Source organism: Melanotaenia boesemani, chromosome 19, assembly GCF_017639745.1.
Source record: "Melanotaenia boesemani isolate fMelBoe1 chromosome 19, fMelBoe1.pri, whole genome shotgun sequence".
NCBI classification, from domain to species: domain Eukaryota; kingdom Metazoa; phylum Chordata; class Actinopteri; order Atheriniformes; family Melanotaeniidae; genus Melanotaenia; species Melanotaenia boesemani.
The window spans coordinates 2667116-2693890 of record NC_055700.1 but is presented as its reverse complement, the minus strand read 5'-3'; the positions used below and the strand labels follow the sequence as shown (position 1 = coordinate 2693890).

Genomic DNA, 26775 nt, shown 5'->3' with positions numbered 1-26775 from the left:
TTCAGGAACCAGGCCATTTTTTGTGCATTCCGACATATAAGAACTAGGGGTAAAGGCCCTCAGTTCCTATAACTATTTTAGCTCCTACTCCGTGGTAGGGTCTTTTCGAGGTTCCATAGAAACCCTCATGAGGTAGGTTTTTGGTGACTGGTAGCTACACCCCTTGCAAGATTTCCGCATTCGTGTCATATTTAAAAACCACGGTTGCAGAAATTAACGACAACAGCAAAACAGCATGCGATAAATGGACCGACGAGGAGGTCGAAGCTCTTCTAACCGTCTACGCCACAGAGGACATTCGAGAGGTTTTGAAGGCTCGCAGCGGAATATATAAATATTCGGGATGATCAGTTCTCAGTTAGAGAACGCTGAGATTTATCACAACGCGAAGCTGCACATGGAGAAAACTCACACAAGACTACAAATAAATTAAGAACCGCAACAACCAGAGTGAGATGAAAGGAAAAACCAGAAAATTCCACCACTCGGACCACCGACCTGCCTACTCAGGCAACGCCGCAGCAAATGAGCCCTGCGTGGGGCTTCTGGAGGCGATCATCTGCAGTGAAAACACCGCAACCTCAGAGGAGTTTGAAGGTTAGTAAACAGGACAAGAAGCGTTAGAGTTTCCGTATAGACCTAAGAGTTGTTCTCAGATATCACCCAAATAGCTGAGCTGATTTACTTCACCTGTTTTGCATCTTTTTTGTATATAATCTGGTTCTGATCCATGTTTACTTCATCAGAGACGGAGCCGAACAGCATCCTGGATGCTCCTGCTGCCACCAGCACACCTTGCTGCATCGATCAGGTAAATAAAACAGCTTTAATGCATATGTGGTGATATGAAGTAGCTGATGGGTCTAAGTGGCCAGTAAATAGCCACGAGGAAATATTGTCCAACAACGCCACCCAGACAAAGGACTATCTCTGGAAACACTTATTCTTATTGCTCTTAGGCTCGCTGATTCGTTATTTCACCACAGGGCAGAAACAGTTCAGTTTATAAACACAGTTTATTGAGCACAAAGTAAAAAAAAAAACAATCTAACTAAAAGTTTGGGGCTGGGACCAGCAGCAGCATCAAACCAAACAGGAGAAACAAACCAAACCACCCGTGCTCTACACGCTGAAGAAAAGCCACCACCAGGATAAGGGGAGCTGCCTCGGGTCCCAGCACCTGCATACAAATAAAATGTTAAAAACCCACAACAAACAATATAAACTTTATAAAACAATTAAAAATGCCCACAAAAGAATAAATAATAAAACTGTATAATTTGCAATAAAAAAAATATATGGATCCGGTAGGTTCAGATGCACGAACACTTGATTGCTCGTACAAAGTCTCTTAAAACCAAAACGTAGCCTGTGTAAAACCAAAACAGCAGGCCGCCAGGCATTAATGCCTCCAACCGAAGATCTGTAATGTCCAGCACCCACCAGTGCAGCTTCAGTGAATCCCGGAGGGCACGGAGGGAAACCAAATGGCGCTCTCCCTCACACACTAGCGGTACTGCACCTGAGCGCCCCACGCCACAAACACTTCTCCCACACAGGAGATCGCCGTGCTAGTTCCAGATAGTGTGACCAAAGCTGCCACGCCGACCAAAGCACACGGACACGCCACCATGAAGGCAGAGGAAGAAGAGTACAGTATAATACACTACACCTGGGCTTAAATACTCAGCACTACTGCTTCGTCAGTGTGTCATAATATCAAAAGCCCAACGCCCCACAGTGGCCTGGAGGGAAACACCATCCTGCCACACATATAAAAATCTCTGCTCTTGGTTTAATGGAGATAAAAGTCAAATGTAAACAGACCATGTATGCTCATATACAGATACTGGTTTAAATGGATAAAGGGGAACTGATAGAGCCACACAGAACTGATTGTAATAGCAGGCTCAGTCATTTCAACTGGACTTAAACTTTTTTTAATGTTTAATTCCAGTTGAAATGACTGCTATTACAACTTGTGCACCCCTGGACAATTGAGAATTTTACACTATATATTATAATGAAAAGATTAGTTTTATTAGCCATCCTTCATGTTTATAACTTGTTTGTTATTCTAAAATGTTTATCCATTCAGAACCTAAACCAGAACTAGCGTCAACCACCATCAGCCAGCACGAGCCAGCTGCCAGCACCCTCTGCCCCCCTAGACCTGGTAAAAAAAACATCCTATTCCATTGTACATGTGTCTTTCTATTCTATTCTACAGTCATTTAGCAGACGCTTTTATCCAAAACGACTTACGTTTCAGAGTAAGAACAACACAAGCATGAATTCAAACAAGATGGGACGTCATAATTAAGTGATAGTCAGACCGTTTTTGAGTCCAGTTGGACCCAGATGCTGTCATGTAGTGCTAGTGCAGTGCATATAATAAATCATTTTATTTAAATACAGGATCACGATTGCATCACATAATATCATCTTGGGCATAAGTGCACACAGCTTCTTCAGTGCTTGGTTGAGCCAAAAAGCTGGACAAATCTTTCTAACTTATTAAGCTAAATGTGGAAATGCTCCTTAAACAACTGAGTCTTTAGCTTGGTCTTAAAAGTGGATATGGACGGAGTTTGGTAGATCGTTCCACCACCGGAGAACAACAGAGGAGAAGAGTCTAGCTACTGATTTTGCACCACGTTGTGGTGGGAGCACTAGGCGTCTTTCACTGGTAGAGCGTAAGTTTCGAGAGGGAGTGTAGCTCTGGATTAAGGAGTGAAGGTAGACCGGAGCTGTTTGGGTTATTGTTTTGTAAGCCAGAAGCAGAGCTTTGAATTTGATGCGTGCTGCAACTGGAAGCCAGTGAAGAGATTAGATTAGATTAGATTAGACTTTATTATCTCACAGTGGAGAAATTCACTTGTTACAGCAGCTCTTGTTATAGAATAAAGTGCAGAAAGACAGAATAAGGTGAACATGCATCACAGCAAGAAGGTGCAATATAAATTATTTACAAGACAAAGTCTAAGAAAAGCAAAGAAGAGCAAAGAAGAGCGATTAGCAGCGGAGTGACATGAGCTCTTTTGGGCTGGTTGAAGACCAGACGTGCTGCTGCGTTCTGGATCATCTGCAGAGGTTTAACTGAGCATGCAGGCAGGCCAGCCAGTAAGGAGTTGCAGTAGTCAATGCGTGAAATGACCAGAGCCTGGACCAGGAGCTGGGTCATGTGTTCAGTCAGGTAGAGTCTGATCCTCCTGATGTTGTAGAGAGCAAATCGGCAAGACCGGGAAACTGAGGCAACATGGTCCTTAAAGGTCAGCTGGTTGTCTACCATGACACCAAGATTCCTGGTAGAAGACGTAGGCACTAGTGTGATTGAATCAAGCTGCACGCTTATCTGTGGCAGTAAAGAAGGATTGACTGGAAAGACAATAAGCTCAGTCTTGGACAGATTTAGCTGAAGGTGGCGATCCTTCATCCATGCGGAGATATCAGCAACATGCTGATATTCACATTGAGACGTTGTGTCATCAGGTGGGAAAGAAAGGAAAAGCTGAGTGTCATCTGCATAGCAGTGGTAGGAGAAACCATGAGAGCTAATGACTGCACCGAGTGAGGAGGTGTATAGGGAAAAGAGAAGAGGGCCGAGCCCTGAGGCACCCCTGTTGTCAGCCCATGTGATCTGGACATTCCCCCTCTCCAAGATACTTTGAATGATTTCCCTGTGAGATAGGATGTAAACCACGAGAGGACAGATCCTGAGATGCCAAGCTCCAAGAGTTTGGAGAACTGTATATGATGGTTGACCGTGTCAAAGGCAGCCGACAGGTCCAGCAGTATAAGGACTGAGGATTGACCAGTGGATCTGGCAAGCTGTAGGGAATCAGTAACTGACAGGAGAGCAGTTTCAGTAGAGTGACCTTGCCTATAGCCAGATTGAACTGTGAAACCTGACTGAAGACGGCACGCTCGAGTAATTTAGACATGAATGGAAGCAGTGAGACCGGCCAGTAGTTTTCAACCTGGGCTGGGTTGAGTGTGGGTTTCTTCAGCAGCGGGGGAACCCGAGCTTGCTTGAAGGCAGAAGGAAAGACACCGGATTTAAGAGAGAAGGTGATAATATGAGTTACTGCAGATTTGATTGTAGGTAAAATGTTCTGCAGGATGTCAGAGGGAACAGGATCAAGAGGACTGGTTGTGGGTTTTGAGATGACTAGAAGTTTAGAGACTTGGTCCTCATTTAGAGAGCAGAAGGAGCAGAGTGAGGCACCAGTAGCTGGTTTGGCAAGGCTGAGTTGGTCAGGCTCAGTGAATTGGTTACTGATGGTAGCAACCTTTTCAGTGAAGTAGGAAGCAAACATTTCTGCAGTCAGCACAGTGGGAGGCTGAGCAGGTGGTGGAGATAGAAGAGAGTTAAACACCATGAACATGTCGTGTGTTGGGAGCATTGCGGATCTTGTTCTGATAAAAGGCTATCTTGGCTGCTTTTAGGCTGGATGTGAAAGTTACAAGTTTTTCTGGTACTCAGACAAGTCAGTGTGCTCTTTTGATTTGCGCCACTTTCTTTCTACAGCCCAGAGTCCGGCTCTGTGATCCCTTAGAGCCTCTGTGAGCCATGGACTGGGAGGGTTTTGTCTGGCTGGTTTTGACACCAGAGTGTGACTTGTTGAGTGTGACTATATTACACTTCAAAAGGTTTTATTTTAGTTGCTGTGTGTTAAGCACCTGTCTCCACTCTCCCTGTTTTTTCCATGAAATAGAAAAAAGGCTGACACTCTTCTGGCTGCTGTGCAGGACAAGCTGTTAGATGCTGAACAGCAGAGGCAAAGCAAAGCAGCTCCAACATGCTGCAGGTCTTTCAGGAACAGGCACAAAGAAGGCAGAAGACGGGCAGAGCTGAAGCCAGCAGAGATCTGTGATGGAGGGTCTCTGGATGTACTGGACAGGATGGCAAGAAAAGCCAAAGTGATATGCATCATCATAGCACATGTAAATAGTTATTTCTGCATTTCTGTATTCACTATAAAAATAAATGACTTTGTAAAGAGTCAGACGTTTTCAGTTTTGTCAGTTAGATGTGGTTTGCTCACATCTATGAAATATTAGCTAATAAATATATTAAGTAGTTATTAACCAATAATAGCTATGAAATATTAAATAATCCATTTTTGCTCACGACGTTTTAAGTGTTAATCCTCAGGTGTGCATTACATTCCAGTTTATCAACTTCTTAAAATGCTGCATATCACAGGATGAAGTTTAACGAAGGACTGGTATCAAATACTTGTGAACACTTATAAAAGTACACACCTGTAAACATCTTACCACCTCTTTCTACATTTTAACCTTTATAAATTGCTAATTTTGTGTGACTGTATGTCCTCATAATTCTTCTAAACAATAAGTCAGTCACAACCAATCCTCCAGTGACAGATTACTCCTTCACCTTTGCTGCTGATAGATTCCATAACGCACACAAAGCTTAAAAGCAGGTGATGAGATCTTTATTTTGCACATAACAAAAGAAGTGAACAAATGATGCATTTTCTATGGAACATTTTCTCTTTAAATGTGTACATTGTAGTGGACTCTTAAGTACATAATTCACCGTGCAGTAATATAGACTGGTGTTTAATGTTATAGCAAGTTGTTCACTGTTGCCCGGTAACCCCAAGACTGTATCTGGGGTTTCCTGTTGTCTGTCTCCACGGGCGCCTCCATATTGTTTTTCCTAAAAAAAAAAAAGAAGTCTGTTCTTCTGTTTGGAATAAAATGACACGAGTTGTGTAGTTAAAGTGAGAAATTGTCTCTTCGCTTCCTTTCTACAATTTCCACAACATCATGTAAACATGTATGTTCTGTCTGTCCAACTTCCAGAACATGATGCTTATCATAAAAAGGTGTGTTGTGATTAGTTGGAAGGCAGGAGGTAAAACATCAAGGCTGCACACACTCCAGTTCCTTCAGTATCTGCAGCAGGTGGTTGTGTCCATCCTCTCCAGTGCAGCTTTAGGCGGCGACAGATGTATTGAAATGTCTCTGGACATACGGAAATTCTCTATCCTCTGCTCATCGGTAAAACTGGGAACAACTTTTTTCCACCAGTCATCAGCTTTGCTCCGGAGCAGCCGGACTGTGAGAAATGTTGTTCAATGAGCCGCAGCAACATCTGAAACAGAACACAAGTTACAATAAACCTGCAATCTAAAATATTCATTTATTGTAATCTGCTCAACACAGACGGTAGAATACCGTCTGACATGTTTATTCATACGACACGCATACAATCGCTGCATGTTTAATAAGTGAAACTTTCTTCCTCCATGAAATGAAGAAGATTCTTTATCTCCTGACTCTCTATGTGCATTTCCAGCCTCAACATGAGAGACCTGATTTTATCGTCCATCAGTAACATCCCCGTCAAGCAGAGCATAAACGCGGCGATCTCTTCCTTCTCCATATTAGCTTGGTGGTGTTTTGTGCTGTTATTTTTCGCTGGTTTTGTTTTGTTGTTGTGTGGCGCTAAAGTCATACGTCACTGTTGCAGACGGTTGTGTCACACCGGTCCCCCCCCAACTCATGTGCGAATGCAACATGAAACAGTTCCCCTGGGGAAGACAGTTCATAGAACTAGGACAGTTCTTAGGACTGTGTTCTTAGAACTTCTCTGTCTGAATGCGCCTCATGTTAGTGGAGTGTCTCTCCTGTCCTGGATGATGAGTGTGGTGAGGGTTTTGTGAAGGACGTGGTTACAGGCCAATGTTTCGACACTGCTATGGACCTGTGGTCAAGCTGCACCATAGAGCCGTTTATAAATGTCACGCTACATTTTATTGACGCGGATTTCAAAGTGAAAACGAAATGTCTCCAGACTCATTTTTTTCCAGATCACACCGGGCAGAACATAGCTGCTGGTCTGAGACAAACAAGAGCTACGTGGAACCTGGATGGAAAGATACTAGTCTGGATTACCACAGACACACTGACTGCCTCTCTCTCTCTCTCTCTCTCTCTCTCTCTCTACACCTGTATGAAGTTTGGACTCTGGTTCACTCTGGAGTTGCTCCTGATGAGAGGTATCAAGCAGGTGTGGGCATACTTACTGCCCCCCAGTTTGGTGCCAGTACATTTAGGTGAACGAGAGGGTAGCCTTCCTTTGGCTTCAGGTGGAGGGACAGGTCCTGACCTTGATTGTGTCTATGCTGTAAACAACAACAGAGTCCCCTCCCTTTCTGGAGTTCTTTGATGGAGTGTTGAAGAACACTCCTTCTGGGGACCCCCTTGTTCTACTTTGTGAGTTTTGGAGGCCAAACGAATGGTGAAGTTCTGCTGGGAACGTCTGGTGGAGTTTCCTGTCAGAAAGATCTTTACCTCCCACCTCCAGCAGAGCTTCAACCGTGTCCTGAGCCAGGTGGGGGACATTGGGTCTGAGTGGGCTGCATTCAGTGCCTCCAATGTTGATGTGGCTGAGCGGAGCTGGGTCTGTAAGGTGATTGGTGCCTGTTGTAGCTGTAATCCCCAAAATCATTGGTGGACACCAGCAGTCAGGGATGTCGTCAAGCTGAAGAACGAGTCCATACCAGGCCTTTGTGGCCTGTGGGACTCTGGAGAAAGCTAACGGGTATTAGCAGGCTAAGCAGAGTGTGGCTTTTTTTAGGCAGAAACTCAGATATTGGAGGGGAGGGGGAGTTTGGAGAGGCCGTGAATGGCTGCTCCACTGTCCAGTGCCTCAGGAGGAGAAATCCGTGCACCACGAATACTGTGTACAGTGGATGGTGGGCTGCTGACTTCAGCTTCATGGGTATAGAGTACCAGACCCCCTTGTATAAGCTGTTCTGTCTTTCTTGCTCCCTGAGCTTGGTCTGCATTGTTAGCAGTAAGATGGATTTCTTTCCATTGAGTGTTGGACTTCTGCAAGACTGCCCTTTGTCACTGATTCTGTAAATAACTTTTATGGATAGAATTTCTAGGATCAGTCGAGGTGTTGAGGAGATCCGGTTTGGTGGTCTCAGGATTGAGTTTTTACTTTTTGCAGAAATTTTGCTTCTGTTGGCTTCATCAGGCCATGACCTTCAACTCTTACTGGACCGATTTCCAGCCAAGTGTGAGGCAGCTGGGTTTAGAATCATCACCTCCAAATTTGAGACCATGGTCCTCAGCTGGAAAAGTGTGGAGTGTTCCCCTAGGTCAGGAATGAGATCCTGCCCCAAGAGGAGAATTTAAGTATCTTGTGATCTTGTTCGTGTTAGAGGTAAGGATGTAGCAAGAGATCTACGGGTGGATCAGTGCAGTGTTTGCAGTGATTTGGACTCTGCATCAGTTTGATGTGGTGAAGAAGGAGCTGAGCTGAAAAGAGAAGCTCTAGATTTACTGGTCAAGAATACAAGCGGCTGAAATGAGTTTCGTTCTGATAGGTTGCTGGCTTCTCCCTTAGAGAGAGGGTAAGAAGCTTGATCATCCAGGAGGAGGACAGAGTAAAACTGAGTTGAAAGTCTTTCTGACAGGAGACTTCACCAGATGTTCCCAGTAGACCTTCATGACACATTTTGGGCCTGCCAGGCCTGACCAGCATCCTCCCCACCATCTGACAGAGGACCTGAAACTAAGAAAGAATTCAGATTTCTTTGGTTCATGATTCCATCATCTGTTCTTCTTCTTGATGTTTAAAATGATCCATTTATAAAAAGTAGTTCCTCCTCATCATAGTGTAACTGTGTGTGTGATGGTGTGTGTTGTGTCCAGACTCTGTCAGGCTGCTGGATGGATCCAGTGTGTGTTCAGGCAGACTGGAGGTGAAGTCTGACCAGACCTGGTCCTCAGTGTGTGAAGCTGACTTTGACCAGCAGGATGCAGAGGTGGTCTGCAGGGAGCTCGGCTGTGGGCCTCCTTCAGTCCTCCAGGGGGCGCTCTATGGAGAAGGGGAGGCTCCCATGTGGACCAAAGAGTTCCAGTGTGGAGGCCATGAGTCTGCTCTGCTGGACTGTAGAAGCTCAGACTCTGATAGAAACACCTGCTCACCTGGCAGAGCTGCTGGACTCACCTGCTCAGGTAGAAGAGGAGCTGCAGCTTTGATCTGCTTCATTTCTCTTCTCATCAAACTCACTTTGTTCTTTTACTGATGACTCTCTGATCTCTGTTCAGATCCTGATGATGTCAGGTTGGTGGGAGGAGCCAGTCGCTGTGCAGGTAGATTGGAGGTGAAACGGGGAGAATGGGTACCAGTGTCAGCTTATGGCTCGACCCTGAAAACTGCAGCTGTTATCTGTGAACATCTGGACTGTGGTTCTGCTGTTTCCATGGGAGAGAGAGAAGAAACTTCAAACAGATTTGTGTGGAGGATCAAATCTAACTGTGTTCAGTCTGGATCTCCTCTGAGGGAATGTGCAACACCACATCATGATTACTCCATCTGGAATCTCACCTGTTCAGGTAAGTGTAACAGGTGTGTCTGATGTCATTAACCTCTGTGTGATGTGCTTTGTGTTTTCTGGCTGCCTAAACAAAAGAGCTGCTCTAGACATTCTTTTAATGGAAGCTGTGGTTGCACCTGTGCAGGTGAATGAAAGAGAAATGCTGATGTAATGTAAAGAAACAGCAATTACAGCTCAAGTAAGACGCTACATCACAAAAACAAAACCTGATTTACCCTGTTGTTATGAGCCATTTTTTTTACCCACAAAATCCTGTTTTTTGAGACAGGACACAGACACACCACATCCAGCAGCCTGAGATGACTTTGCCCATGATTTTTCTGTTTCTAATATTATTCTATGAATTTATTAGTTGGATCTAATGTTCACTTTTATTATGAATAAATGAACATGCAGATGAATTAGAAGTTCCTTTAAAAATAAAATGGTAACAGAATAATTACTTTCCTAAGTAATAAGCTACTCTTATAACGCAGTAACTCTGTTACTAACTCAGTAACTTTGTGCAAAAAGTAACTAGTATCTATAATTACTTTTTTTTTTAGTGAGGTTCGGGGGATCGTGGGGGGAGGTGCTGGGGTGTATTTAGGGGTGAGACTTGGAGTGTGTGCGTTTCTGTATTTATGCTCTGTGTGTGTGTGTGTTGGTGTGTGTGGCTGTGTGTGTGTGTATTTATATGTGTGCACGTGTGTATGTATGCTGTGTGTGCGTGTAGGTGTGTGTGTGCATGTATGTGTGTGTGTGTGTGGATATATGTGTGCATGTGTGTCATGTGCCAGCGTGAGCGGGCAGGGATCTAGGCATGTATGTAGGGAGGGAGGCACACTGTTCACAAACAGTCATGAGCAGGGAAGGTGGGGGCAATGTAGTCCTCTCACACCCCTGTTTCCTGGCTCCAGGCTGGCTGCACTGATGGAGGGCTGCTGGCCCTGAGGGGGATACCCAGTCTGCCGCATCTAAGTGGGAGGATGGCTGGGGGTGGTGTTGGGCCAGATTGGGGCATGCTGTGCTCTGGTCCACCAGGGATGTCTTCCACAAGGCATGGTGGGAGGTTTAAGTGCAATGTGGGTGTTTGACAGTGAGTGTCATGCAGGGGAGGCTGTGAGTGAGGGGTTACGGGGTGGATAGATGGGGTGTAAAGAGAAGGTAGGTGTAGGATGGGGTGGTTGCGGGGTGGGAGGTTGTGGGAGGATGGGTAGATAGTGCCCCGGTTCCCTGGGTGTGCAGCTGGTATACTGGAGTGGGTGCTGGCCCGCTCTATGTGGTTGTCTAGGGGGCCTGGTCCTCCTCTCCTCTCTGGCTGGTGCGGGCCCTCTGCCTTTGGGGGGGAAGTTGCCTCTGGGCTCTTGGGGCCTTAGGCCCTTTGCTCTGGCCGCCTTGGATGTCTGGTGCCTTCCTCTGCCGCCCTTTGGGTGGGTCTGCATAGTGGGGTGGCTGGGGTTTGCTCCGGGATTGCTGCAGAGGTGTGGTCACATTTGTGGGATCACACACATCTCCAATCACTCGTCATTCCTCATCCTCTGCATGCTGACACAGTCACTGCAAAAGCAAAGTCAAAGGCAAATTTATATATATAGCACATTTCATGTACAAGACAATTCAAAGTGCTTTACATAAATTATTACAGCAGGGTGCAGACAAGTGCATTAAAAAATATTAAAAATTAAATAAATAAAATTAAATAAATAACGATGAAAAGAAATGCAATTAAAAAAAATAAAATAGATAAAATGCAAGAAATAAAGTTAAAGACAATATTAAAACATGATTCCAGCTTAAAAGAACCAGATGTAGATTTGGACTTCTAAATAAAAACTAGTGAAATGCAGCAGAGAACAGGTGGGTCTTTAACCTGGATCTAAATAAACTGAGTGTTTCAGCTGATCTGAGGCTTTCTGGGAGTTTGTTCCAGACATGTGGAGCATAGAAGCTGAATGCAGCTTCTCCATGTCTGGTTCTGACTCTGGAACTGATAAGAACCTGGATCCAGATGACCTGAGGGTTCTGGAGAAAACCCTGAGACCAAGATGGCGCCTGTGCCTGGCTACGCCTTTGTTGCTGGTCTCCTTTGTCGACTTTTACTCATTATTTTTACTTTTAATAATTGACGTGCGAGGGCTGTGTTATGCTTATTATGTCTTTCAGATCTTAATGTATTTTGCTTTTTATTTTAACGTATTTTATTTGTATTGTATTACTTGTTGTGTTTAATTTATTTGTATTGATGTAAAGCACCTTGTGATGTTCATTGTCTGTGAAAGGTGCTATAGAAATAAACTTTACTTACTTACTTCTGGTAGGTTCATACTGGGTCAAGAGGTCACTGATGTATTTTGGTCCTAAACCATTCAGAGCTTTATAGACCAGCAGCAGAACTTTAAAGTCTATCCTCTGACGAACAGGCAGCCAGTGTAAAGACCTCAGAGCTGGACTGATGTGGTCCACTTTCTTGGTCTTAGTGAGGACTGGAGCAGCAGAGTTCTGGATCAGCTGCAGGTGTCTAATTGATTTTTTAGGTAGAACCTGTAAAAACACTGTTACTGTTAATCAAGCCGACTAAAGATGAAAGCTGGACTAGTTTTTCCAGGTCCTGCTGAGACATCAGATCTTTTAATGTGTTTCAAGTTAAGGTCTGAGTCCACCAATACACCCAGCTTTCTGCCCTGGTTGGTGGTTTTTAGGTGTATAGGCTGAAGCTCTGTGGTGACCTTTAATCGTTTCTCTTTCGCGCCAAATACAATCACCTCAGTTTTGTTTGTTTAACTGGAGAAAGTTCAGACACATCCAGTCATTAACCTTCTCAATGCATTTACCAAGAGCCTGTACAGGGCCTCGATGTCCTGGTGACATTGTAATATATATTAACACAGGAGGGTTTGTTAACCTGTCAACAATAGCAAATAAGACCTGAGCATTATGATAGTTTTTGCTAATAATGTCAGAGAAATAGGACTTTCTTGCATTCTTCAGTTGTAGATCATAAGAGTGAAGTTTCTCTTTATACATGTCATGTCACTGAGTCGTCCTGTGGGTTTATGTACTAAAAGATGCTTTTTTTTTGGGTTTTTTGTGTGTTTGTGGTACTTTGGTTTTTGTTGTGATATGTTTGTTGTTTGTTTGTTTTTTAATTTTTTAAAAACATATTTATTTATTTTTATTGTTGATTTGGTTATTTTTTATTTTAGGAGTTTCTGATGATTGTCGGCTTAGTTTACTTGTAAAAGCTGTAGAAACTTCTCTGTTGTGTTTCTGTACAGGTGTAGCAGCTGGTTGTCTGGTATTAGGTTGGATTGAAGCTCACTGCTTCTATCTACTGGATCTTTGTCTCCTCTTCCTTTTTCCTTTTTACTTCTCTCCATTATTCTACTTTTTTTTTCTCTGTCTACTCTGGTCAGGTCCTGCAAGATTACTTAAATGTCATAATTCAAAATAAAAACAAAAAAATATAAATATATAAATAGATAAATAAATAAGATTATCAAGAGGAGCTTTATACCCATTAAGCTCCCCTTGGCAAAGCAAATTTGTTTGGCACAACCCAGCAGCCAGACCATCATTCTGCTGCCACCATGCTGGACAGGACAAGTTAAAAAAAAGAACATGCCCAACAATTTTTATAAACAACTGAAAAACAACCTAAAACCATTCCTGAAGCGAAAAGGGAACCAGTGCAGGGATTTTAATACTAGTGTAATGTGTTCCCGCACTCTGGTCCTCGTCACAACTCGTACCGCTGAGTTCTGGAGTAATTGTAGGTTAAAAAAAAGACTTTTTGGGAAGATCAGAGAACAGGGCATTACAAGAACCTGTTCTACTAGAAATAAAATCAGTTGACAATATTGATAAATTTCTTAGTAACATCAATCTTCCACAATTAAAACATGAAGATAAAATGGTCTTGGATTCCCCCCTTTCAGTCGGCGAACTCCATGAAGCTCTCCAGCATATGCCCAACAATAAAGCTCCAGGTCCAGATGGTTACCCAGCAGAATTCTGGACAATGCTGGCACCCACTTTCTACAATATGATATTAGAAATAAGGGAAAAACAAAAAATACCTTCAAATATGAACCTAGCCAATATTACTCTACTATTAAAACCAGGTAAAGACCCGACACTTCCATCCAGTTTCCGTCAAATTTCATTAATAAATGTAGATCTCAAAATAATTAGCAAAGCTTTGGCCAGAAGAATAGAAAAAACAACCCCTCTAATAATACATCCTGAACAAACAGGCTTTATTAAAGGTAGACATTCCTCTACTAACATGCGTAGATTAATTAACATCATAGATTATTCTACTCTACATAATCTGGAATCTACAGTCATTTCTTTAGACGCAGAAAAAGCATTTGACCGAGTAAACTGGAAATTTTTATTTGAAGCGTTAAACAAATTTGGGTTTGGGTCATCTTTCATAGATTGGATAAAAATATTATATAACAACCCAAATGCATGTGTGAAGACCAATGATCAAACCTCTCCAAGCTTCTGTTTGCAGAGAGGAACCAGGCAGGGCTGCCCGCTTTCTCCATCACTCTTTGCTATTTTTATTGAACCCCTAGCTGCTGCCATAAGACAAAATAAAGAGATTAAAGGAATCCATGCCAAAAACATAGAACACAAGATAAGTCTTTATGCTGATGATGTATTACTTTTCCTCCAGAACTCACCGACATCTCTCCCCCAGACAATCACACTTATTAACACATTCTAATCAATATCTGACTACTCTATTAACTGGTCTAAGACTATTGTTATGCCCAACAACTGTGACCTACAAAACACACCCAATACTACAATACAGTCTGGAAACATTAGAAATCTAGGCATAAACATTTCCCCCAGGTTATCAGAACAATTTTTTTTTTTTTTTTTTTTTTTTTAGAGCTCATCTATTGGTTGTTGATTGTGTCACATCACTGTGACTTGCAATAATATAACATGTTTGATATTATTGCAAGTTCAAGACCAGTAAAAGACTGATATGCAGCGCATACCACCATAAACTTAATGATCAAGATAAAAGCCGCCCGCTGTGACTCCAATTAAACTTGTAAGATTTTCAGTTTTTAGTCTAGAACTGTGAAAGTCGTTTGGTCTAAGCCGAGCGTAAGTTTTTCTTTTTCAGTAGTAGCTTGATGATGGCTGTTTTTAGGGTCTGAGGGAAGATGCCTGAAAGCAGAGATGTGTTTACAACCTGGAAGAAATCTAAGGCCATGCATCCTGAATCATTAAAAAACCCAGTTGGCAGGGACACAAGACAGCAAGTGGTAGTTTTCAGATGGCCAATGATCTCATCCAGGTTTTTAGGACTGATCAGAGAAAAGTGTGTCATGGGTTCATGTCTCTGAGTGGACACAGGGACATATGTCCTACCCTGGCATGGAAGCACTGATTGACTGCCTGGTTTTTCTGGATTTAGTCAGTAAAGAAAGAAGCAAACTCCTTCCAGGCCCGGTTCTCTTTTATCTCTTTATAGATCTCATGGTGAACCTGCAGCTTTGTTTTCCGCCACCTGCGTTCAGCTTTTACCCGTTCTGGTTTTTCAGCTCTTACCAGCGTGGCATTTTTCCATGGAGCTTTCTTTTTGGCAGCGATTACTTCCACCTTGGTGGGAGCAATGACATCAGTAATGCTGTAATTTTACCATTGAAATGATCCGCACCTTCATCAGCTGGAGGCTAGAGGAGGAGGGTGGTGGAGAGAAAGCTGGTAGAAACATTTCAGTGGGATTTTCACCAATGTACAATTCCTTGCTAACCTCTGGGCATTTTTATTGACAATAACAGTATCTCAAAGAAAACACAGGAATGATCAGACAGAGCAAAGATGAACCTTTTAACGACTTTAAACTATTGCAAAACTGGGTGGGCTTCTCTGGCACTGCTTTACGCTGGTTTAAATCTTATTTAGAGAATAGAAAGTACTTTGTGTCAATAGGTAATTTTACATCTGAGCAGACAAGAATTACACGTGGAGTTCCCCAAGGTTCCATCCTGGGGCCTCTTCTGTTTAACATCTACATGGTCCCACTGGCACAGGTCATAAAGAAAAACAAAATTAGTTACCATAGCTACGCAGATGACACACAGATATATATTACAATGTCACCAGGAGTTTGAGGCTCCGTACAGGCTCTTGGGAAATGCATTGAAGAGATTAATGACTGGATGTCTCAGAACTTTCTCCAGTTAAACAAAAACAAAGCTGAGGTGATGAGTTTTGGAGCCAAAGAGAAACGATTAAGTGTCACCACAGCTCTTCAGCCTGTACACCTAAAAACCACCAACCAGGCCAGAAAGCTGGGTGTATTGATGGACTCAGACCTTAACTTTGAGAAACACATTAAGGGAATTACAAAATCAGCCTACTATCTCCTTAAGAATATATCAAGGGTAAAAGATCTCATGTCTCAGCAAGACTTGGAAAAACTAGTCCAGCTTTCATCTTTAGTTGGCTTGATTATTGTAACAGTGTTTTAACAGGTTTGTTATAGAAAAATTACCAAGAGTCTGAATAAGTAAAAGTAATTAGAAGATTTATTACAGGAGAAGTATAAATATACAAACAATTTCACTTGCAAGTTGAGAGTGTCATCCAGACTCGCGTGAAGTCCAGAGAGACTCTGACTTTGCATCATTAGCATCAGTTTTTATTCAACCTGGTTCCAGCTGAAAATCAGTCTCTCAGACTGACAGTAGGAGAAAGGAGATTGAGAGGTGCCATTCTCGCCCCAATCAGGCTGTCATTCTCTAAACAACTGTTTTCTATCAGCTGCCTATCAGTCTCATCTTTCTCCCACGTCATGAATCTGAAAGAATAGTCAGTCTGTCCTCACATACAAGGAGAATAATAACGTCAATGTTCTATATCAGTAATGTTCTATATCAGAAGGAAAAGAAAACATACGTCATGAGATGTAATTGAGAATAACAAATGAATAAATGCATTTTACAAGTAAAAGAATGATTACACTTGTAGTTATTGTATGAGTAAATATGATTGATTGCCATATGTATTAAAATTACTTCTATAGGGTCTACCTAAAAAATCAATTAGACACCTGCAGTTTATTCAAAACTCTGCTGCTCGAGTCCTCACTAAAACCAAGAAAGTGGACCACATCAGTCCAGCTCTGAGGTCTTTACACTGGCTGCCGGTCCGTCAGAGGATAGACTTTAAAGTTCTGCTGCTGGTCTATAAAGCTCTGAATGATTTAGGATCAACATACATCAGTGACCTCTTGACCCAGTATGAACCTGCCAGAACCCTCAGGTCATCTAGTTCCAGTTTCTTATTAGTTCCCAGAATCAAAACCAGACATGGAGAAGCTGCATTCAGCTTCTATGCTCCACATGCCTGGAACAAACTCCCAGAAAGCCTCAGATCAGCTGAAACACTCAGTTTATTTAAATCCAGGTTGAAACCCACCTGGTCTCTGCTGCATTTCACTAGTTTTTATTTAGAAGTCCAGATGTGCATTTGGTTCTTTTACGGTGAAATCTAAACTTCATTTCTTTATCTGAGCTTTTTCTTGCTGTTTTTATTAAGTCAATTTAATCTTTTTTAATCTTTGTTTTTCTAATGCACTTGTATTTTTTTCTTCCCCTGCACCTTGCTGTAATGTTTTTATGTTTTATGTGAAGCACTTTCAATTGTCTTGTACATGAAATGTGCTATACAAATAAATTTGCCTTGCCTTTTCCTTTTCTTTATGAAACGGATCAACTCAATGACATGGCCAGAATTCAGTCCAGATCTCAGTCTGAGCCCAGATTTATTAAGGAAACTGAAAAGAATGCTCCATGACATGACCTGCAGAACTAATCTGAACGAAATCAGTCACAGCCATCATATCCCACGTTTAATTAATCTGGAAAAAAATAGCCAGTATTTTTATTTTTATCCATGTTTGAATTTGCCACATAAATCACATTTTTCTGGAATTCCTGGTTTTAAAAGGGAATCAAAGTTTTAGGGGATCTGTATCATGGCAACACTTTGAATCCTTTAAGGTGCTAATGCAAGAATAATTTTTCCCACAGAACCAGTTGCGGAAGTTCCTGAGGTTGAGGCATCTACTAAAACAGACTTTTAGTTTGGTCATGAAGGCCCCACCTGATATCACCTTCCTTGAGCTACTCCTTGAACGCAGAGGCAGACTGGTGTAGGATATGGAGAAATGGAAAATAAATGTCAAGAAACTATAAACTAGACTGATTTATTTCCATGTTCCAGACAGAGTTTATTGGACTCTATGTAGACTGAACAAAACCGGCCTGGTGGACACCTCCGAGTGCTGGAGGTGTGTAAAAATGGCACCATGGTGCATTTGTTCTGAAGCTGCTCTATAATTGATCAGATCTGGTTGGTCATACACACCTCAGTAGAAAAATGATAGGTTGCTGTATCACCTTTATTCCTCACCTGTTCATTCTGGGTGACCCTGCTGCATTAGATCACCTGTCCCCAACAGTTGAAACTTGTTAAAGAACAGAGATCCTCATCTTCACCAGCACCAGCACCTTCATCGTAGTCGTCCCTCCCCAGGAATCTGGCTGCCCTCCAATGTCTGACCCACTGGCTGCATGATGGGGTGGAGGAGTTCAGTCTAAACCTCTGTTTTCATGTCAGAGTGCAGCGTATACTATGTATTACTAGCTACTGGGATCAACGTTCTGTTGTGTATGTTGTTGATTTTTATGTTGGTTTTTCTTTTAAACAGGAGAACTGAAACTAAAATCATCATCTGTTCTTCTTCTTGATGTGTAAAATGATCCATTTATAAAAAGTAGTTCCTCCTCATCATGGTGTAACTGTGTGTGTGTGATGGTGTGTGTTGTGTCCAGACTCTGTCAGGCTGCTGAATGGATCCAGTGTGTGTTCAGGCAGACTGGAGGTGAAGTCTGACCAGACCTGGTCCTCAGTGTGTGAAGCTGACTTTGACCAGCAGGATGCAGAGGTGGTCTGCAGGGAGCTCGGCTGTGGGCCTCCTTCAGTCCTCCAGGGGGCGCTCTATGGAGAAGGGGAGGCTCCCATGTGGACCAAAGAGTTCCAGTGTGGAGGCCATGAGTCTGCTCTGCTGGACTGTAGAAGCTCAGACTCTGATAGAAACACCTGCTCACCTGGCAGAGCTGCTGGACTCACCTGCTCAGGTAGAAGAGGAGCTGCAGCTTTCATCTGCTTCATTTCTCTTCTCATCAAACTCACTTTGTTCTTTTACTGATGACTCTCTGATCTCTGTTCAGATCCTAAAGATGTCAGGTTGGTGGGAGGAGCTAGTCGCTGTGCAGGTGAACTGGAGGTGAAACTGGGAGAATGGAGACCAGTGCATGTTATTAACTGGAATCTGAAGACTGCAGCTGTTATCTGTGAACATCTGGACTGTGGTTTTGCTGTTTCTTTGGGAGAGAGAGAGGAGACCTCAGGTAGATCTGTGTGGATCGCACCAGGCTGTGTTCAGTCTGGACCTCCTCTGAGGGAATGTGCATTATCCTATATCTTCACTTCCTCCATCCTGGATCTCACCTGTTCAGGTAAGCCTGTCAGTGACATCACTTCTGACATCATCAAAGGTTGGTCAAGAAGTTGTTTCATGAGATTTTAAAGCTTTTTGATAACCAGCATGTAAATAAGAGTAAAGTCCAATCAGAGTTCTGACTTGAGTTTAAAAAAACAAACAACTGGACTGATTCAGTTTAAGAAATGATCAGCACATAATTATTGATTATTTGTTTTATTTGGTGTGAACCTGACGGACATCATGTGATCCACAGAGGTTTACCTTTGCAGAAAAAGTAAACTCACACCTGGATTTCTGCTCAGTCTGTTTGATCCACAACATCTAACATTAACACCTCACTTATTCCCAGCTGAGGACTCGGCCACATCCACACACAGAACCAATTATTTCCCTGTTAAAATACGTTTTTCCTGCAGACAAAGCTGTTCCAGGAAGGAGTGTGTCCACACAGTTCCAGGTTGAACTCTGTAGCATCAACACCAGGCCTGTAGGTGGCGCTGCCACAAATGCATGAAAACCTAGGAAGACATGGAGCATGCTCAGATGCATTAAACCACCGGTAATAACCACACAGCAGAAGGAGAAGAGGGAGGCCAAGACTCGGGCTCTTGCACAGATCTGGTTCTGGTTCTGGCTTCGTTCTCGAGTCTCAGAAACTCGGTGGTTTTTGGTGAACTGGGTCACACTCACACCAGTTCTATTCTTTTCTATTCTTTTCTATTCTACAGTCATTTAGTAGACGCTTTTATCCAAAGCGACTTACATTTGTGAGAAAGATCTAAATCTAAAGAACTTTGTGAAAGTGAACATCTTGTGGATTTGGTTCTGAAAGTTCAGTCATCAGGGTCCAGTAGAACCCGGGCCTTCCCAGAATAAAGACCAGGCTACATCCAGACCACTGATTGGACGTCATCAGACGTTAGGACGTCAGTACATGTGAGTGGAGGCTGTGATTGGTCGGCTTCTTTAGTTGGAGCTGCTGCAGTGGTTGTGACTGGAAAGATGGACAGCTGTTTTACACGCTGTGTTTCAATAAAGCTAAAATCACAGACCAAATAATCAATCAGCTTCAGAAGAGAATGAGTACATCCTTATTCATTACTGAAACACAGCATGTAAAACAGCACTGGTGTGAACATTGATAGAGGTGTGAAAGGTTTCTGGACCGAATGCATCATCGGGCCGTAAAGAAAGATGCGTCCAGGTTGTTCACTCAGAGGGAAAAGGTGGCGTCTGCAGACATATTCACTTTCTGCTTAGACGAAATGTAGCAGAACCACTGAAACTCGTCCCTGTGTGGACCTTGGTGTGTGTGATGAGCCAGGTGTGTGTGCGAGCAATGAGCCAGACCAGCTGCTGCACACGTCTAACCTGCAAAGTCATTCATCTGCAGCTTCGCTGAGTCAGGCTTTAAATCAGCCTCTGATCGGAGCCTCCACACAATCATCTGCTCTTGTAATGGTTAGAAAATGCTTGATGTTAAGACACAAACAAAAGAATATAATATTGTGATACTATTTGGTAAAAAAAAAAAGTAATTTCCTTCAATCCATAATAGTGCTAAAAGAGAAAAAAAGATAATTTATTCCTTTCTAAAAGAAACTTGTTAGAGTTAATGTGAATTACTGAGAGAGTGATCTATGATCGACTACTCTGGTCTTGAGTTGTAAAGCTATGAAGAAATGCATTAGAACACTAACATGTCGAAAATGCCAGTATGTGAATGTTATTTAGTTCATCTTTATTGCACATTAGTTTTCATGGAGTATTTTCCTCAAAGCTTGTGGTTTTGAAGTTTTATCTGTTGATGGTGTCTGAATGGATGATGCCTGAGTTAGTGGAGGGAAACATGTTGCTCCTGCTCGTCCATCACAACACTGGAAGTGACAGCAGTAACATCTGTTCTGTATTGTTACCTTTACAGGTTAAATCTTTACTTATTGATGCATTTTATGTCTATATTTATGTTCTCTGTGATTCAGGAAATAAGCTGAGGTAAAGCCTGTCTATAGTAAGTGTTCTATAGGTTTGGTTAAGTTTTACTCACCATAGTTTTCTTTCTAGTTGCATCACAGGGAGGAAGCAGCGCTGCAGTAGAGACGATTGTACTGTTTGTGTGTGATGTTCAGTACTCAGAGAAGATGTTTTATAAATCATTGTGATCTGTTCTATATTTCTGTATTGTTAAAATAGTAATGTTAATAGTTTAAAGGTGGAAGGCATCAGTCTGGCTGTAGTAACTGTTAGTTGTCAGAATATTTTCATATGCTTGCTTGTAAACATTACTGTAGTAATGTAGTTTACCTGTACTGAGGGTGCAGTACCCATTTAGGTCTGTGTTTGCACAGAGATCCTAGCAGCTAGCATTAAGTTGTAATTTAGTTCATTGTGTAATCTCTTTGTGTGATAATGTGATGTGTTGTTGAAAATGTTCTTGTGAAAAACTGGACTTCTGTCTGTTCTGCATTATTCCTCTTTACAGAGTGTAACACTCACAGTGTTAAAATCTCCTATAACATCAAGTCAGATTAATTCAAGAGAAAAACTTCTGATTTCTAACATAAACATGTCCAAAAACCACGACTTGGTCTTTGGTTAGGTTTAGGACCAACATTATTTGGTGAGGTGCTCAGAAAAAGTGATATTTTGGACTAAAACACGTTTGTCCATCACGTTACACAACGCTGGTTTGGAAGTTTCCAGGCTGATGCATCAACAGCACATTTCACATGAAGCTAACATGAAACCTGCACGTGGTTTATTGATTTCTTAAGCCCCATTTCCACCGACAGGGGCGGGTCGGGAGTTGGGACGCATTTTTTTGTGTTTCCACATGCGAAAACTGGGAAGGGTACCCTAATACCCAACCCGACCCATCCTATTTCATTGGGACCTTTTTAGTGAGGTGCTAATCTAACCGACCCGACCTAACAGTGCGACGTCTGACACACTGCAATCTGGTTGGAAAAAAAAAGTCACTTCCTGTGTGACCTGGCATAAAAACAAGCAGGAAAGACTCCTTGTTTAGAGCAACAGATTTTCTTTTTATCTATTAAATCTCTGTTTAAAATAACGTTACGAAGTACTGCCAAGAGGAAAGAACACAACTGTTGGATGATCACCATCCTCCTCCTTTGTTTCTGAGTCTGTTTTGGTTCTATTTTAAGGAAGGCGCTGCGATGGCGTCATGCTTTTACGTAGCTGAGGCATCTACTGCTATCCAGCTGATACTCCACCTCTCAGGTAAGGCTACGGTTGGCTGTGGGAACGCAAAGAGATTATGGTCCCATCCTAACTGTCCCGTCCGGATACGAACCTGTTGGTGGAAATGAGGCTTTAGAACAAACATGTCTGACAGGAAGTAATGATCAGAACTCCTGCAGACTTCTCTCCTCATGTTCTAGTTCTGGACCACAGCTCTGGTTATTCCAGCCATGTGGAACGTTGCCTACAGGCCACCTGCTCACCACACACACTGCTTCATACACTCCAAACCAGCTGATGGAGACCAAGCTGATCAACATTTCAGAGGGAGAGAAGAAAGTTTGTTTGGGAAACATTTTTCTGTCTACAATCAGCTCCAGAGGTTCTGGATTCATCTCCACACAGATCAGGACTTTTTAACCAGTTTCTTTAGTTTCTGGAGTCGCTGGTTCTCATGGTTCTGCCCAAAAATAAAAACTCAGATCCCACAAACCAAGACAGAAAGGAAACTGTTTAATCCAGAAATATTACAGACATGATATTGAAATATTGTAATTGTGTTTTTGTGAATGTGTTTGATCAGGTCCAGCAGATCCAACAGTTCTTCTCATCAAAGTGGTGGTCCTGCCTCTGACTCTGCTGCTGCTCGTCACCGTCCTGTGTTTCTACTGCCGGGTATGAACACATCTGTAGCTGAGAATGAAGCAGTCAGCTTGGAAACTGAAGAGATGAGTGATGTGCTGTCATGTTTCTCCAGGCCAGCAGGGGGCAGAAGTGGAGCAGACAGGAGAACATGGAGCTGGTTGAGTTAAACCTCGGTGTGGCTGCAGCTGAAGGAGGGCCGACTGGAGCTCAGGAAGCAGAGGAGAACCTCTAAGCAGCTCCTCTCATGTCCTGATGAGTTTTACAGCCGACACGCAACCAACTGTCAGCTTAGCCGAGGCTCTACCGTGGCCCTGAATCATCATCATCCCCCCCCCCAAAAAATCTCTCCAGTTCTAAGCGATTAACGTGAATGACCCATTTGACCAAGTAAACGACAATTGTCACCGAAGAGCAACAAGTTTGCAGGTCTGTTATAGGAGCTTGATGGTTACCTGCAGGGTAACAGAGGGTACCTCTACCAGCCTTATTTGCTGACCCCTTACCCTGATCCTGAGCCCGGCCCGCAGCATCGTTACAACTTGGTTCACTGCAGGATTCCAGCCAGGATAGAGATGACTATTGGGATGCTTAAGGCCCACTTCCAGTGCCTTTGTAGGCTCAGAGTCTCCCCAGATAGGGCATGTGACATTATTGTAGCATGTGTCATTCTCCACAACACTGCCACAATGAGAGGAGAGCAACGTCCGACTCAGCCACTGAATACAGCTGATAATGAACATCCTGACCCCCCCGCTGATGAACAAGATGGAAGAACAGCCAGAGACACAATATGCCACCATCCTTTTGAGTGACCCATCGCCTCCCCAGTGTCACTTCCAACATTTATCTGTTAAAGAAAAAAAAGTGCAAGTTGTATTATAGCACCACACAATGATTAACTGAAAGATGTTATTTTAAAGTTGTAAAACCTCTAAAATCTATAATCTTTTAAGCTGGAATCTTTAAACTTGATCATGTTTTAATACTATCTTCTGTTTTATTTTAGCTTTTTCTTTCTGCTTTTATTTAATTAATTTTATTTCTTTTATTCTTTGTTTTTTTAATGCACTTGTACTGATTCCTACACTCTGCTGTAATGTTTTATGTAAAGCACTTTGAATTGTCTTGTACATGAAATGTGCTGTACAAATACATCGGCCTTGCTTATAGGCCTCTCAACCCTCCCGCTCTGTGGCAGCTGACAAGGCGTCTGCATCCTCCTGTTATGCAAATTAAATGAATGCATGTTCTAATCCGACCCATTATTAAAAATCTGGGCAGTATGAAGAGTACTTGCAGCTACATGGAGGTCTGTTATGGCAGAGGGCTCCACCAGACAGATTACACCATCTGCAACTGGTAGAAAATGTAGATTAAAACAGTTAAAATTATAACTTCACATAGGAAAATACCCAGCCTAATTAGAATCTAGTTTTAACAACACATCACAATTCATCAAACATACAACTCTGAGTTACCTTAAAATAGAAACTTAGAATAAAAAGAAACTACCATCAGTCACAAAGAACTGTTCTGCTACAAGAAGATCAGCCACACTGTGTCTAAGATGGATGGGTGTGCGTCACTGAATTAACACTGGAAAAAAGGATGAATGTACATGTATCATTAATCTGAAGAACTAACCTCTTATGTAGGCCCTTGTGTCCTGGGGGCTGGTTGGGTCAGATGAGCTTCCTCCACATATTCCCTCTGCAGTAGGACGTCCACTGTGTTGACTGAGGCCATCTCCTCAGCCTCTGAATGGTGGTGGCCCCTGTTTTTCATCCCTCAGCCTTTTTCTATTGGCTATAATGAAGGTAACATTTTAAACATCTAGTAAGCTATGTATAAAGACGTGGGTTTGTTTCAAAGTGGACAATATTAAATATTGGTTAACAGTGTTGAGATAGCTTTAAAAAAAACAAAAGAAAACCTTTTTTCTAATTAGGAAATTTCAATTAACTAGATCACATGTTGATTGTAGCTACCGAATGCTGTTTAATTGGGTAGAAAAGGCAAAACGACAATGACATTATACTTCACCCGTTTTTTTTTTATATTTCATCTTCATTTGCTGCCTATTGGGTTGCACCTGCATATTAAAAACACACACACATGGGTGACTGTGGAAGTAATTTTAATGCATATGGTAATCGATCATATTTACTTATATAACAATAACAAGTGTAATCATCCTTTTATTCATACGATACATTTATTCATTTATTATCCTCAATTACATTTCATAATGTGTATTTTCCTTATATAGAACATTGAAGTTATTATTCTCCTGGTGTGTTCTTGTGTGAGGTCAAGCTGACCACTTTTCTTCCAGACTCGTGATGTGGGGAAAAGTTGAGACTGATGGGCAGCTGCTAGATACGAACAGTCGCCTGTTTGGGCGAGACAATAAGAGAGCGGCGCCTCACAGTCTCTCCTTTCTTTCAGAGACTGGCCTTCAGCTTCTTGGATCAGGTTGAATAAAACTGATTCCTAAAATGTAGGAAGGCAGAGTCCTCTTGTCGGCTCCTGGGGTCAGCAAGACAGCTCTGGAACTTGCAAGTTTTGCTTGTATTTTTATACTTCTCCTGTAATAAACCTTATATACTTTTACTCATCCCAGACTCTTTGTAATTTCTTCTACAACAATGATGCATCACATTAACCTGAACAAATGAGTGTGGAACAAATGTTTAATAAGTGGAACACTCGAGATAAAAAAAATAATACTACTTGTCCAGACTGGGAGGGGTGCAGGACCTCTGCTGGTCTGCAGGGCGAGCTCACGTATGTGCACAGGAACAGCAGCATCATCTCCCCTTCTTCAGCATCCAGGACTTTCACACGGAGAGAAATTTGTTTCATACTGGTTGCAGCCATCAAGCAGTTCTAAACATGTGTAAAATAACTTTATACATACACACATCACAAACAAATTTTTACCCCCAACCTCACAGATGTGGTCAGTTTGAATACAAAAAGCTTCCTGACGTGCATGGATCAGCTTGTGTGTGCACGTAAAGTTTTAAGACTCCTTGGACACTTCGGGCCTCCTCACAGTTCCACAAACACAAGGTGTGTTTCAGTGTTGTTAAAAAGATGGGTCATCTGGGTTTTTTAAAGTGCTATTTGCTGTTGTGATTATTTCAAACTGGGTGGGATGTGTCCTAAAACTGGGACAATTAACATAAAGCATGCACTCAGTCAGGAAGCACATGGCTGTTATAGAATACACGTATCTCTTATAATCTAGGTGGGATGAACTCCTCCGTCATCCCACATAGAAATAACTACAGAAAGAAAATTACAGACGACCCAGCTTTCCACCTGCACTTAAACACATCATGTACTTGTGGATCTGTGAGGAGTCTGGAGGTGTGAAAGGATTCTCAAACCTCCACATGCACCTGATGTGTGCATCAGGCAATACGTGCGCACACATTTAATGGTTTGGATGCAGAGGAAAGTTTTCCAAGATTAAAATAATATTTGTGCAGTTAACAGGAATTTGCTCAACATAGTTGACACCGTTAGTTATGTCCTACACACGTGGACTGTTTTAAAGCCAATTTCTCTTCATGCTTTTAGGTCTAACACAACCAAAATATTTCATCTCTATTTCCAGAGAGAATGGCCGTGTGCAGCACATACTGCTATTTTCTGTTAATATTTACTATTATAAAACTTTTACAGTGTAAAACCAGAGTCAACTGTTGCTTTGAATTCCTAATAAAGTTTTTATTTCCATTTTTCCTGTTTGTTACCAGACAACACGTCGAGTCAGAAATAGATGTTAATTCTGTGGTCACTGGTTTTACAAATGCATGAGGTGTGATAAGTTCAGCCTCCACAAAGCTGTAACCCCGAGGGAAACAGTGGCAGCTGGGCTGCATATGAGGAGAAATGCACATCCCAACAGGTTTTTATGACTGAGTTTAAAGTCCTAATGATGCTCAGACTAAATCTACAGTCTTCCACTTCGTCTCAGTGTCTCTGTGGATTATTCAGTAA

General features: G+C 42.3%; 1 protein-coding gene across 1 annotated transcript in view; it reads left to right on the top strand.

Moving 5' to 3' along the window:
* The window catches only part of LOC121630394 (scavenger receptor cysteine-rich type 1 protein M160-like), a 185318-nt gene that overhangs the window by 130118 nt on the left and 28425 nt on the right, over positions 1 to 26775 (top strand). Inside the window, exons 10-11 of the mRNA XM_041970678.1 lie at positions 18242 to 18547; positions 18641 to 18656. Coding sequence (XP_041826612.1) covers positions 18242 to 18547; positions 18641 to 18656 — 322 coding nt within the window. The remainder of the gene's footprint in view (positions 1 to 18241; positions 18548 to 18640; positions 18657 to 26775) is intronic.